General features: G+C 43.0%; 1 protein-coding gene across 1 annotated transcript; it reads right to left on the minus strand.

The window, feature by feature from the left end:
• Window positions 1–630: 630 nt before the first annotated feature.
• On the minus strand, window positions 631–12,590 carry KLHL31 (kelch like family member 31). The gene is made up of 3 exons (XM_066612409.1): window positions 12,421–12,590; window positions 8,024–9,226; window positions 631–2,992 (listed from the first exon to the last, which is right to left on the minus strand). Exons 2-3 carry the CDS (start codon window positions 9,193–9,195, stop codon window positions 2,260–2,262), a joined length of 1,905 nt encoding a protein of 634 aa, XP_066468506.1. The 5' UTR covers window positions 9,196–9,226; window positions 12,421–12,590; the 3' UTR covers window positions 631–2,259.
• Window positions 12,591–15,702: the final 3,112 nt, after the last annotated feature.

The following is a 15,702-nucleotide window of genomic DNA, read 5'->3' on the forward strand; positions in this document are numbered from 1 at the left end:
ACATTGAAATGGGTTAAACATACACATTTCTACATGTGTATGTTTGATAGAATAAAATCAAAATTGTCTTCCTATACCCTTCAACACTGGGGGCAGGAAGATTATGCATATGCCCTGTATACACAGATACCCAGTTTAGATCAGGCTAGGTATCTGAATAGGTAGGCTGAACTGCATGATTTACTCCATTTCTTCCTAGAATCCTTGTGATCCACCTGCAAAGCAAGTGTGCACCTGGAGTGCACACCCTGGATCAATAAATGTGTACTTTGACTTAAGAACATGCAAAGGGACTTGCTGGATTTGACCAAGTTTCTCATCCAGGATTCTTTTAGAGAATCCCAGCAATCAGGAGGAAATGGATGGTCCACCACAAATTCACCAGTGGTTTACCAGTGAATCACAGTCTACAGCCCATCCCTTGCTTAGATTGTCCTTGGAAAACATCAGGGCAGAATAAGCATGTTGTCCCATACCCATAGTGATACTCAGGTTGCTGAACATCTGTATAGGCCCTAGAAACATACCTACATCCAGGGAAATGCAGATGCTGAACATTTGCATAGGTCCAGAGACATACAGACCTCTGGCTTATCCTTTTACCCACACACGCACGCACACACGCAGACATAAATAAAATCCCAAAATAAATTGGGTCTTCTTTTTTTGTGCAGATTGTGAAAGAACAGAGATTATTTTCACTTTTACATGATTGGTTTGAAATATGACTGACCAACATTGACGGGCCCATTCAAGTATATAAACAGAAAAAGCTCATCTAATCAACATCTGGGCTATTCTTCCATACTAGATAATAAAAGCAATTCAAGTGGTAATGCTTTATTAAGTTAACATCAAGGTGTTGGATCCCTGAAAATCCCCCCTGGCATTCTACCCTAAACAGTACTACTACAACCACCTAATTGGACCAAACTGTGAATTTTAGCTTACCTATTACTATGAATAATTTGGGCAATATTTCAGAATACCATGTTGCGGGGGACAGTGATTTTAAAAAAAGTACAGGTAATGAACAAACTTTTTTTGTTCATGTTCATGTTGAGTCCCTTCGGGGAAAAAGGCGGGGTAAAAATAAAGTTATTATTATTATTATTTTTTCCCCAAGGGTCTGATAAAATAACATTTAGAAAAATGCCGCAATTAAAAAAAAATCCTATTACATGGTATGATCAAGATGAATTTAAATTCAGAAATAGCACACAGTCCAGAGCCACCAGAGTCCAGAAAATCAATGGGAAATGTGCTACTGTTCCCTTGCACTTCTTCATTCTGTCTTCTTTAACCTCATGCCTATTCTCCTAGGGCAGCAAACTAGGCAGCAACTTTCAGTGTTGTAGTGAGATGAGGACAATCAGGTATAATCCTCGCAGGGGTACCCCCTGCTCATTAAAAGAGGCTAATCATGCAAACTACATAATCTTGTGGCAATCCCTGTCAACTTCCTGGGCTGCAAGAAAACTAATTACAGCCTGGACTTCCCACATCTGGCCTGTGGACAGCTGGTAGCCCTGGATCCATGGTGACAAATGGCCCTTTTTAATACTACATCCCCGAACTTGAGGGAGCAAGTGAAATTCTTCAAAACCCATGAGGCCTCCATACACAGATGGGCTCCATATAGGTTTGCACAATGGGATTGAGACATGGGCTGTTGTTCCTTTCCTTCTTCGGAAGTGGACTTGCACTGGTTGGCAACCTTCAGTCTCGAAAGACTATGGTAGAAGCCTACAGCACCCAGTATTCCCAGGCGGTCTCCCATCCAAGTACTAACCAGGCCTGACCTTGCTTAGCTTCCGAGATCAGACAAGATCGGGAGATAGTGTTCAACTTCAAGATGCTGCACTAGCTGGTGGGAGGAAAAGCTCAAGCACACTGCTCTCATGCTCTGTTACTTGGTGTTCTCAAGCTCAGGATGGATGGCCACCTGTCGGGGACGCTGGACCAGTTGCCTGCACTGAGCAGGGGCTGGACTAGATGACTTCCAGGATCCCTTCGCTGCTACAATTCTGTTATTGGACTGTATGCTTCTTAGGTCATACCATGTAATTCAAATACCATAAAAAAAATTGGCTGACTTTGCAAAAAAGTGAAATTAACAGCCACTGGCACACAAATGTTTGTTTGCCACCCCTTCCTATCGGCACATATGGCTTTTTAAAGAGACTACAACACAGCCGTGTACAGTGAACATTTTTTAAAAGTTTAATCTAGCTCTTCTCTAGCTGCATGTTTAAATACTTAAATGCTGACTGGCACAGAGGATGCAGAGCTAGCTCTAGACTCCCTATTCTTAGCACTGGGCATGGCGATGGTGCAGCAAGAGACCCCTACAGTGGCTTCAGGCAACTCATCCTCCTCGGTCCATTCATTCAGATCAGGGTTGTAGCACTGGATGCATTTTTTGTATTTCTTCTCTATTTCATTCCAGCCTCCCACCAAGCAAATTTTTCCATTCAGGATGGAGGCACCAGCAGTGCTCACACCCGTCGGAAGAGGGGCAGCATAATTCCACTGACCGGGGTAAGGACTGTAACACTCAACAGGAAGGACATCCACTCTTTCACCACGGCCTCCCAGTTGGGACCCCCCCATGACATAGACCTTTTCGCCCAGAGAAATGGCACAGTGCCATCCCCGTGGAGTGCTGAGGCTGGGCTTGTCTTGCCAGTTGTCAGTAGCAGGATCATACATGCAAACGGTGCGGGAATAAGCATTATTTATGTACCCTCCAGTGACCAGGATCCTACCATCAATGACTGCGCTAGCATGGCAGCACCTTGCTACCTCCAGCGGGGACTTCATTTGCCATTGATTAATTGCAGGGACATAACATTCAACTGAAGAGAGGCACCCCTCAGAGTTGCGGCCACCGATGGCAAAAAGAAGACCATTGAACACATTCAGACTGAAATGGGTGCGTCTTTGATTCATGTTTGCCAGATGAATCCATGTGTTGAAGCGAGGATCGTATCTGAAAGAATTAAAAGGGGAAGGAAAGTATTACTGATGCTATCCAAGTGCTAGTTTCCATTACAGGGATCATATTGCTCATACGCCACTCTGCGCTGGTTGCTTCCCTTGAAATCAACAGCTCCCAAATGTTGTCATTGTGGTCCTTCTTAGATGCCAAATTAGATGTGTACCCATGATTGTATCTTCTATGATCACACCTTCGGCTTTTTTCTTTCTTGTGGGGGGAGGCAATCAGATTGGGTGCCATGGCTCTTGGAGGAGTAGTTTTTAACTCATTTGCTCCAGGACTGAAAAGCACGCAGGTACATGTATGTTTTCTCCTGCAGGGCAAGTAACAACTTTGGGAGATTTGAACTGGGAAAATTGTATGGCGCTAAGGATTAAATCCCCCTCCCCAGCTCTATCACGCCAATCTGGTTTGGTCCCCCATGGCTGCCTTGACCTATAGAAAGATGCATGCAATATACAAGCACAAGTGTCCCAATGCCATGTCCAGTTGTAATGGATTGTACCACTCCAAGTAAAACTATGGCTGATATCTTCGCAAGTTTGCACCACGAAGGAGAGAGGCCATCACTCAGTGGTACAAAGTCCCAAATTCAGTCCCTGGCATCCGGAGTCAGTCCCAGCTGGATTTGGAAAAGACTGCCTGCAACCCTGGAGACCCACTGCCAGTCAGTGTCTTACAGGGTTGTTGTAAACATCATGATAATACATATGAAGGACTTTGCACATTCAGAAAGCGCTATACAAATGCTGAGTATTATTATGAATGCTTAAACAAAATGTATGGTAAATACACACACAAGTACACACACAAGATCTTCTCCCCAAACACATATCTCAATTTCTATCATGGGCAACCTTTAGAAATGTGCTTTTAAAAAAATTATATATTCTGGCTTCTTGGAATTATAATTAATACTAATAATACCAATTACCAACAACAGCAACAACAATACATATGTTGGCTTCTTGGATATTTTGTTACACCTCTGTGTAACATGTAATGCAGTCTGAATCATACCAGTGTAGGAGGAAGCATATCTGTTGGCTTTGGTGGGATAAGGATTTCAATCATGGCATTTAAGAGCTCATTCTTGCAGTTATTATGGTTAAAATCAATTTTCTCACCAATGTAAACAATGCTAGCTTCCTGAATCATATCTGCAACATCTTGATTGCAGTCTGAAGAAAATCTATAGCAGCTATAATATGCAGGATCTCAGTGAAGCTAAAATCATATGATACTAACACTAAGCCAAAAATGTTAGCTCCTTAGGACTTTAATATGAAAACCTTCCATACAATCACCAGCCAGTAATATTTGCTGGAGGGATTAGAATCTTAGGGCCCAATCCTATCCAATATTCTAGAACTGCAACTGCAAGGCAGCCCTGAGGTAAAGGAACAAATGTTTCCCTACCTTTTTTTTTTTTAATTTTTAATTGAGTAAAGATATGGGTACAGGAACGAGATGTACATGGGTTGAAGGTAGTACAAAGGGAAAACACATTGGGAGTTCACCGAACTGTAGTTATTAGCATTTTAAATCATCATCAAAAAACCCACTTTCCTCCTTTCTATGTTTCCCTACCTTGAGGAGGCCTCCATGAGTGTCCACAGCACATGCCCCGTTGGCACGACTGCATCAGTGCTGGAAAGCTGGATAGCATTGGGCCCTTAATTAACTGTTCCCCTTGTGTGTGATCTTGATATAGGAAGTAAGAGAAGATGTATATTCAATAGAATGTGAGAGCTATGTGGAATCTAGCCATCAACTCCAGTAATCTCTGAATCAGTTTATCTGGTGTGCTCCTTGGGGCATTTGGTGGGCCGCTGTGAGATACAGGAAGCTGGACTAGATGGGCCTATGGCCTGATCCAGTGGGGCTGTTCTTATGTTCTTATGTTCAGTTTCAAAAGATGGCTAGGCAAATTCAAACACGGTGAAGAGTTTGGCTTGCATGAGTCTATTACTGGGCAACCAAAAAGCAGCTGGAAACTTAACAAAAATAAATAATATCATTGATGACTAGACTGGGCAGAAAGATTTCTAGGAAGGCGATAACCTTCAGTTGTGGGGGGGGGGGAGGAGAGAGAAGAAAATTTGTAGCAATCTAAATTTAGAAGTGGTATGAGAAATAGCTATGAGTTCAGGTGAACTGGAAGCAGACTGGGTATGTGTGAGGGTTCCACACTGTTTCTTTGGAATTCAAAGATAAGGCAGATTAGAGTTTTTCCTGCTTGTCTATAAAAGACAGCTTCTATTGTGCTTCTTCTTATACATTTGTAAATAAAACAGATATTAAAAAGACATCATAAAACTCCAATGCTTCCTCACCACTGCCCCTGGAATCCTCACTACTCAGAGAAATGGGGAGCACTCAACAATATGCAATTTTGGTAGAAGGAGAGATATTGGTACAGATTGTCTTGTGTTCTGATCAAATCCTACACGCTCCATTAGGAGAGATTGCCCTGCTACAGGTTTTCACAGCAGTATTCAGCCTTGCTGTCTATATGGTGTTGTTGTTAGTACCTAGATGTCCACGTGGTGTCATTATCTGTTATAATAATATTATAATCTATAATAATATTATCTATTATTACATGTGGACTCTGCAAAGGAAGATGAGTCACTGGGAGTTAAAACCTATGGAGCAAACTCAGAATTAATTTTTCTGGTATAGTGGGCCCTTATTATCTGTTCCTGGAACACCCATGGATATGGAAAACCATGGGTTGTGAAAGCTGTTGTTTTTGGGACCCACCCTCTCAACCTAGCTGGAGCTGGGCTCATGTCAGATCCAAATGATTTCTGAAGCCCACAGAGGCCAGGTACAACCACCCACAGTCGCTGTAGGTCTCAGAATGCCCAGAAAGGGGGGGGGAAGGCAGGAAACAGCTATTTATGTATTTTATTTATTTGCAGGATTTTTATCCTGCCTTTCTCCTACACTGAAGGGGATTCAAGGTGGCTATTTTAAAACCAGAAATGACATTTTCATTGCCTTAAAAGGCATTGTGACTTTTTTTGGCCTAAACAGCCATTCCGAACCCCTCAGAGTCCACAGGTGGATGCGCACAGCCTCTTCAGAAGAGCCTCCAGTGGTGACGGGAGCACAGCTTCCCTCACCTCCAGAGGGTGTGGGGGGGCGTGGGGGGACCCTTGCATTCGTGGTTAAGTGAAAACGCAGATATGGTATCTATGGATACTGGGGGCTCCCTGTACATCCATACACACATACACACACCCTTCCGCTCCCATTTGATTCCATAACAAATTTATTCCTTGAATAGCCTCTCCTTATCCACTTCTCTCCAGAGCTATTTTAGGCAGCACCGATAATGTCTCCCTCACTTGTGCACTGAGTGAGTGGGGAAGATATTTGTAGAAGGAGAGCAATTGCACGCATATGTGTTTATATTAGAAAGTAAGAACCAGTTTTCATGTCCTGACTGACATGGGAGGATGGGAATGAAGACAGGAAGCTGCCTTATGGAGAGTCAGATTATAGGCTGTCTGTCTAATTCAGACTATCAGTGGCTCTTGGAGATCACCAGTACATAGGCAGCACTACTGAAACTTTCCCTCCATGCCAATGCAGCAGGGCCAGTGCAGCTTGGGCTGTATCCAGCAGGGGAATTTAGTAGCCTGGAGGTCTCCTTGAGGTAAGGAGATATTTGTCACCTTGCCCTGGGCATGCCTCATTCACAGTAATGGGTCTACCCAGACCTGCACCTGCTAAATCACCAGAGCAAGTCTGAGTGGACCCATGTTGGTGGATCCGGCCTGAGAAGGGGAATAGGATATGGCACATGCCAATGCCTCGGATCCTGCCCACTCCCAGGCCTGATCCACTCCATCACTGACTCTGACATTTTTTTTAAGGCAGTGGTTCTCAAACTACGGGTCTGTGCCTCACCAGTGGATTCTGATCACATTTTTGGTAGGTCATGAAACTGACAATTGGACTAAACCAGTGGTTCTCACACATTTAGCACCAGGACCCACTTTTTAGAATGAGAATTTGTCAGGACCAGAAGTGATATATTCAAGCAGGACAATTTGTAACAATCCTAGGCTGTAATCCTACCCGCACTTACCCAGGAGTAAGCCCCATTTACTGTCATTGTTAAAAGCACATATATATTAGCCTGTCAAAAGTACAGAGCTGCTACATTTTCCCAAATGCAGTCACATCCCATAGCAGCATCAAGTCTAATTTATTAAAAATAAAATATTGAAATGAATGGGGACCCATCTGACATTGGCTTGCGACTCACCTAGTGGGTCCTTGAGAAACACTGGACTAGACTAGACAAGACTGGACAATCAGGTTAGACTATGTGCATCAAAAAATCAGCTATTTGGCTGGGGAGCACTATGGCCAAATAACTTTTGTAGCCACTGAGGCTTGAGTGGTTGGTAAAGCTTTTTTTCAGGTGGGTCCCAATGTTAAAAAGTTTGGGAACCACTGCCTTAAAGCATCAACAACTCTTGAACTCAGAAACATGCTAGTCCTGTATAACATATATGTTATCCAAGACATTGCTAATTTAACTTTGCCGGAAAGTTCATTTTATTCTTTGTTCTTTTTCTTTTCTTTTTTTAAATTGCATACTTGCAAGAATCCCCTTTTTGCACAATTTGAATGATATTTATCTATTCTAGGCATTTAGGTAAAACACCTAATACTCTTCTTAGGGCACCATCCTAACCAACCTTCTAGCACCGAGGTAAGGGCAATGTAACTCCAAGGGAAGGGATGAAACATTGCCTTACCTTGAGGAGGCCTCCGTGACTGCCCCCCCCCCCAAATCACAGGATGCAGCAAATGCCACACTGGTACAGTTATGCCGGTCCTGGAAAGTTGGTTAGGACTGTGTCCTTAAAAAGATTTTTCTTCCATTCTGTGTTCTGTCTGACTTGTTCAGTTGTGCAGCTCTCCCTCTCCTCCTTCCTCTTTTTGGAGCTCTTCTGTCTGGAACGTACAGCCTCTCTGCCCCTATAAATAATCAGTTACCTGCAGAAATTGCTGACTGCATGCTTAGCCTGATTCCTGGCGTCGTTCTGATCTTCACCACCTGCCACGTAGAGGAATCCATCCATCACAGTGACACACTGGTTGAAACTTTTAGCAGGCATCTCAGTGAGCCTCTTCCATCCATTGTCAGGATCTCTGTATAAGATGTCTCTACTAAGGGATTTCTCTGTTAAAGCTGGGCGCCCTCCAACTGTAACCAAGACCCGTAATCCTCCACGAATCCTTGTTCTTCTAGACTGCAATGTGTTCTGGTGATAGGGGAGCAAGTGATAGTTCATGGCGTCCACTAGAAGTCTATGGCAATCTGCTTCTTGCATCATTCTTGGTACAGTTTGAACATAATTTACCAGGTCTTGTGCAGAGATGGTACCAAACCGAATATTGCTCAACAGGTCAGCAGCATATTTGGCTCTTTTTTGGTCAAAATCCAGCCACCTCATTGCAATCTGGAATGCAACAAGTTCAGAAGGCAACTGCAAGTCGTCATCTGCAAGAAGTTCATTGATCCGTTCAAAAGTCAGTTTTAAGAACTGATCCGATTCAGAAAACTCAATGAAGTTGTCTCTAATGAATTTCTGGGCCACCTCCATGGTATTCTTTAGTCCATATGTCTCTGCAATGTTGGCAATGTACATGCAGTTCTCTACATTGACTTCTTGCATCAAGAAGTCACTACACATCTTCACAAGAGTATGGATCTGAAGATAAATGGCTGTGGAGATTATACTACCTATAGTGTACAGCGATAGTGTGAGTTTTCCTGTGTAAGCATATGCAATGACAGTAGCTAGGCCCAGTGGAGATACATCATTGAGGTCCACTCTCTGAGTTGATGGATCCTTCTTTAAGATGTTGTGGAAGTAATCGCTGCATGAAGCCATCACCACCTTGTGGACATCGAAAGATTTGGTTTTGGTGCCAATGACTAAATCACAGAGAAAATTTTCCAGCCTCATTCTGCACAGCCCTTCCAAGAGATTGGGGCTATAGAGAGCATCAGAAACTTCAGATGAGACACAGCTGAAGCCATTGCCTCCTTCCAAAAGGCCATTCAAACCATTCAGTTTGCTGAGGGGGCCATCTTCCACTATGATGGTCAATTCGTTGATGTCTGCCTTGTTCTTTTTGACATTCTTCTTCTTTGGCGCCATGACTGCAATAAATATCACAGCCAAGAGCTTGCTTTTTAAAAAGGTTAAAAAAAAAAAAGCATTAGTCACAGATGGCCATAAAATATCACTGCAGACAGCAAGATGAACCAGAATAAGAAGAAATGAGGATATATATAGGACCCATTGTTGTGGTTAATTTGTAAATGGTGGTCTAGATCAATTCAGTGTCTCATGTCAAACCAAGAACCTTGCTATATAATGTTCTATTCAAAACACTTTGTATATTTCAAACAAGCTAAACAATTGTGCGTGCATTTGGCGATTTTGGAAATAGTGATTTTGGAGAAGGAGAAGGGGAACTTTGTAGTTCAGAACACACAGCAACAGGAAGCCATTTGTAGCCACATGGCAGTAGTTGTCAGTTTCACATAATGATTGATTGCAATCCTATACAGTATACACTTCTCTGGGAATAAGGGCCCAATCCTATGGCCCTGTAGCACTGGCTCTGGAGCTCAGTGCCGATGCTAGGTGTCATAAACATGCCATACAGCACATTTATGGCACTGAGCAAGGAGGGAGTGCCGGCGATGGGCCAGCACCAATTGGCGCTGGGTTTCAGCGCTGGGAAGCATCGGATTAGGCTGTTAGACACACTAAATTTATTGGGACTTACTTCTGAGTAGACTTGCATAGGATTATGGTGGTAGGCTAATTGACACACCTGTTGAAAGCTATGGTCAATGGCTGCTATCTGTTTTAGATGAGAAAAGATTTGTTTTTAAAATATTTTTATATCAAAGAAAGGATAAGAATGGTTCTCCGCATATCTGTTTATTAATTTTGGATCTATTGATATATTATTAATTATGATTAATACATTAACTATAAATTTAAACATATAAATTATTAGTAAAACATTATGTTAATTTTGAAACATTTCTATCCTGCCTCTCCCCTTACATTTAAGGTGTCCAAGGCAGCTAACAACATAAAAATTAAAAGAATATAATCAATAAAATTCCAGACAACATTACATACAGCCACAATTAATACTGCCTCCTTTTACTCTAAGGCAGTGGTTCTCACACTTTTAGCATCGGGACCCACTTTTTAGAATGAGAATCTGTCAGGACCCACCGGAAGTGATGTCATGACCAGAAGTGACATCATCAAGCAGGGAAATTTTTAACAATCCTAGGCTGTAATCCCACCCACACTTACCCAGGAGTAAGTCCCACTGACTATCATTTTTAAAAACGGTAACACTTCCCCAAATGCAGTCACACACCATAGCAACATCAAGTCTAATATATTAAAAATAAAATATTGAAATGAATGGGGACCCACCTGAAATTGGCTCGCAGCCCACCTAGTGGGTCCCGACCCACAGTTTGAGAAACTCTGCTCTAAGGCATGAACACTGTGAGACAGTGCCATGTGTAGAATCCAATACATGCTTCACTCCCCTGGAGCAGCCCTCCCTCTTTAGGCTTGCAGACTGTCAGACTGTGTGATGGTTGAGGAATTAGATGAGTATTAATTCCCTTCACCCTGACCAGTTCCATGTAGGCTTTCACCAAATGTTGGGGGGGGGGGAGGGGAAGACCTGCTGCTGATGGTGGAAAGAAGAATACTTTTGGTTCTTTCACGCACACATTCCATTGTAATTCACACAATTTCTGGCAACTGTGCACAGGATTGATTTCTAATTGTCCTGCAAGTATGGTATATGTTTGCATTCACCAAACTAGTCATTCAAAATGTCATCCTGAATGTGCCCAGGAACCCAGCCAGGTTCTCTATCACATAATCAGAAGACTGGAAAACATTCCTGGAAAACACAGTCACCTTCTCCTCATGGCACAGAACAACCTTTTGTGCCAGCAGCCATGCAAGCTAGCTGGACCATTCACAATTGGTCTCACGGCCACTTTTTCAAGCAAGCGGGCAAGTAGAGAACCAACTCCAGATGAGACACCCATATGTATGAATCTCAGGACTAAGGTGTGCTGTGTGTTGGAGAAGTGCCAAGGAGACCTAGGTCCAAATCCTCCCATGGTCATGATGGACACTGGGTGACCTCAGCCTCACCTACCTCACAGGGTTGTCATGATGATAGAACAAGGAGAAGAGAAGAACTTTGAAAGCTACCCTGAGCTCCATGGAGGCATACAGAATGCAATAAATAAATAAAATATCAGTGCACCTATAGCCCCAGTTAAGTACCCATGTGCTCCAAGGAAGCAGGTGGCCAAAGGGTAAAAGGATATCATTTCCTGCATAACAGTATATAAAGCAATAACCTTAGAATCCCCGTTTTCTTGTATACATGCTTCACACCAAGTTCAGCCTGTTAAGCTTAGAAAAGAATGGTTTGTTCCTCTTTAAAAAGCATGGTTCCCATGCTCTCTCTCCTGCTTGGTGACAGCTCGCCCATGTGGGCTTGAAGTGTCAGCATCTCCACACACCAGAATGAGCCCAGGCCCAGAACGCTGCTTTGCCAAAGTGGTGGGTCAGCTGCTCGCTCCCCCCTCCTCCCCACTGCATTCCTCAAGTTGCATCTGTTGAAACCTATCAGAGTCGTCTCCAAGAATAGCAAATGCTTTCTGGCCCAAGAGGCACTTGCCATTTTAAGACACGTTGCACTGAAGGGCCATTTGTTGCTTCAGGATAAGCAATTTTTCTTTCAAAATTTCAGCTCTACACTAGTAACTACTTTCCCTCAAAGAGTTATGAAGAGTACCATATATTTCACTATTCAGGTTGAGAATAGTTGTTATGCTGAGGAAACATTTAAATCCTAGCTCTAAGCTGATGTTCCTTTGGACATTTAAATATCACTAGGTACCCTTTACATATTTAAACCTTCACGTGTTCTGCATAAAGTTCTGTTGCTCAGTCTTTAAGGTACTATTTTCTGTCTGTCTTTTAAAGAGGTGACTTTCATACACGATTCTCTGTCATTCACAATATGCTCATGGGGAAATGCACGCTGGCCCTGCGTGACTTCAGTCGCAGAAGTTCTAGATGCTAACAAGACGAGTTCTTTACATAAATCACCGCATCAAGTTAAAATGGCAAAAAGTAAACGGAAACACATAGGTAAAGACCAGTCTTCAATGACATGATTTTTAAGGGCCCTGGTCACGCTGACTTTGTAGCCCAGAGACAATTCACGACAAAGGACATTTCAGTACAGGAAAGCCTTCCCTCAAAACACTCACAAGAGACCAACCCCAGAAGAACAGAATGTAGCCTTACCCTTCTCAGGAAAGAGCCTTCCCAGGTTGCCCAGCACAATTTCTACAAGAATTATCTCTTGAAAAGAATGAGAAAAGACAGTGGGGGGAAAAGAAAGTTCAGATTTCACCTGAGAAGTCCTAGCAATTGCGGTTTCTAGTATGACCCTGCTGCCACTGTGGGTAAGAGAGAGACTGGAGTCTGCGCTCTACAGAACTTTAAAATGAGCCCTCCTCCCTTTCTCTCCCCCCCATCACTCAGAGGGGTTTATGTTTCCTGTGCCTGCTTGCCTTCTCAAGTAAGCTTGACATGTGCATATACAAATAACATAAAATGCTCTGAGGAATTGCAATGTTTTCATTAGCACAGCCTACATCAGAGGAATATTTTTCCAAAATGGCTAAAATGTGGTCCATAGAGTTACACCTCTTTTTTCAACATGAAGTTATAGCACTTTGAAATAAATTGGTCCAGGGCAATTAAAGAGTTAATCTCCCTTTCTTCATGCTTCATAATTTATAACTATAGATGCCAGCTTTTTTCTGCCTGGGCTCTAGCTTCATTGCATCTCCATCATGTGCAGCTGCGGAATGTTTGCTTAACCTCACAGCTGTTCAAGCCACCTGAGCCCTGTCAAAAAAATTGCTGGCAACTTTATAAACACTTCCTTTTCAAAATAGGTCTTTCTAATAACATTTCTGACAGTGCAATCCTATGCATATCTACTCAGAAGTAAGCCCCACTGTGCTTAAGAGGAATGACTCCCAGGAAAATATTATAGGATTGCAGCCTGACAGCCCAATCCTGAATGCAGCAATGCCCAGAGGAACAGCAGCACCAAAATGGTGACCACTGCATCCTGTGGGCATCAAGGCTACCGCCAGGGTCTCCTCAGGGTAAAGGAATGTTTGCTACCTTACTCCGGGTAATGCTGCTGTGGTGCCAATGGGTCGCCTTGCCTCTGTGCCTGCATTTGAGCGGGCACAGAGCTAAGGAGATCTGTGTTGGGTCACCCAGGTCAGAAAGGGGTTTAGGATTTGGTGGTAGAATCTGCCACCGTCTCCTCCCCTCTCGCAGGCCCAATCCTCTGCCCTCCCTCAGCTCTGTTCCGCCCACTCCCACCTCGCCCCAGCCCCCAAATACTGACCATTGGCTGGTGCTGAAAGAGCGCCAGCCAGCTACATGGTGCTGAGGTCTAGCACCTATTGATACTGGCCCAGCACCAGCACTCCCTCCTCCCCAGATGTTGCAAACATGCTTTACGACACATTTGCAACACTTAGAGCCAGTGGTTTGCACATACCACTAGTGATTGAGCCCTCAGGATCAGGCTCTGAGTCATCTGTACCCAAAGGCACCCAACAAAACATACAGTAGTTAAAAAACCAATACAATTCCATGTTAAACACTAACCACATTATCATTCAATGACCTCTGAACACACAGCAGAAGCACAAAACTGTATTAAACCATTCTCAGCAGCCTAGGCAACAAAATCACAGGCTAAACAAGTTTACACCAGTAAAACAGCAACATAAAAACATGTTTAAGACATGAATAAAACATGTGTAATTTAACTGTTTGAGAATACAGGACTGCATTCTCAAACTGAAAATTCAGGTGTAGGGCTAACAAACACAGCAGTGTATGACAAAGCAACTAAGCTAACAGCCTTATCTTAGAAGAAAGCTTCAGATAAGGTGACTAAAGCAGAGCAGGAAGAAATTACAAGTTATTGGCCCATGATGTTTTGGTTTAAAAGGAAAGGCTGGAAACCTGGGAAGAGGTGCCTTATGCAGAAGAAGCACAATGACTCAGGTATAAATGGTGTCATGGCCAGTGGCATAGCTAAGAGGGTGCAGGGAGTAGCAGTTGCACTGGGCATCAAGTTTTAGGGGGGCAACAAGCTGAGCTTGACACTAGTGACCAAAATTGTGAAAATCTTGGTATGTCTGAATAATACCATGTTATATATCATGTTATATATCACTGGAAAGGTAATTTTGTGCTGAATGCAATGAAACAAATTGCATTGGAATATTCATACTCTATCAAATGTTATGGCCAATTAACCAGAAAATGAAAACACAACTGCCTTATGGAACAAAAAGTGGATTTCTCTAACTCAAAACCGATTGTTCTGAGAGGCAATGACATGTTATTGTCATTAGCATGATACAGCATGATTCCAATAAGGTGTTAATATGAGTCAACTCTCATTTCCATGTATCATAATACAGTTACCCCTGCTTACTGGGTAAAAAGGCGCTTTTTCAAGTGGTGTCCTTCTTATATTTGGCAAGGGGAGAATAACCATCCCTTTTCACCCCAGCACAGTGTCTCTGACCGATAAGGGCATACATTTTATTTATTTACTTAATTAAATTTGATTTTATCATGGGGGGGGGCTACAAATCTTCTTTGATGCCAGGTAGCAGATAGATGCCTTAGCTATGCCACTGACGGGGGGGGGGGCAGCAGAGCAAGTGGGTGATGAGCTGCTGGGGGGAAGAGGTGCTTTCCTCCCAATTTTCACTTTTTAAAAAACCCAGGCGTGACATCACTGTCACCGTTATGACATCACTTCTGGGGCAACATTTTGAGCCTGGCACTGGGCTACACGATCATTAGCTACACTGGTCATGGCCACTCTTCACTGAGAGTAGTCAGGACTGGTCCAACCCCTGTTGATGCCTAAGGCAGCATGCCAAACCCTTTCCCCCTTACCTGATGATGTGCCAGCCTCTGCTCCTCCCACTCTCCAACGGGCAGGCTTAGCACTGGACTCTCCTCCGCTTTTCTTCTTCCTCTCTATTCCCTTATTCCTTTTCTAATCTAGGAAGTAGTGTCACTAGGGGGGGTACAGGGGTACAGTCCACACCAGGTGACACCCTCAGGGGCATGACACCACTAGTGGCCAAAATTGTGAAAATATTGGTATTTTCAAATAATACCATCATGCTATATATCATTTGATGGGTGATTTAATGTAGAACATAATGAAAAAACCATGTTGAATTATCTATATTCTATCAAATGTTATAGCCAAATAACCAAAAAGGAAAAACAACTATCTTTATGAAACAAAAAGTGGATTTCCTTCACTCAAAACTGACCAGTGAGACTGATTTTTCCGAGCCAATGAAGTGTTATTATGACAGAGCAGCGAGCCAATAAGATGTTAGTATGAGTCAGTTCTTATTTCCATGTATCAGATACTTGAATACTAATACTGTACTTGAACTCCTATTCAATTGGGTGAGTTTCATCCAGTTGGCCACTGGTTTTTTGTGGTTTACTGAT

The sequence above is a fragment of the Tiliqua scincoides genome, chromosome 1 (assembly GCF_035046505.1).
Source record: "Tiliqua scincoides isolate rTilSci1 chromosome 1, rTilSci1.hap2, whole genome shotgun sequence".
Classification (NCBI taxonomy): domain Eukaryota; kingdom Metazoa; phylum Chordata; class Lepidosauria; order Squamata; family Scincidae; genus Tiliqua; species Tiliqua scincoides.

What these genes read in the sequence shown, in the direction of transcription:
- KLHL31 (XM_066612409.1), bottom strand. Translation starts at nt 9,195, where the DNA reads ATGGCGCCAAAGAAGAAGAATGTCAAAAAGAACAAGGCAGACATCAAC. An exon ending in GCAGTCAGCAATTTCTGCAG is followed by an intron (nt 2,993 to 8,023) that starts GTAACTGATTAT and finishes TAATTCTTTCAG; the next exon opens with ATACGATCCTCGCTTCAACA.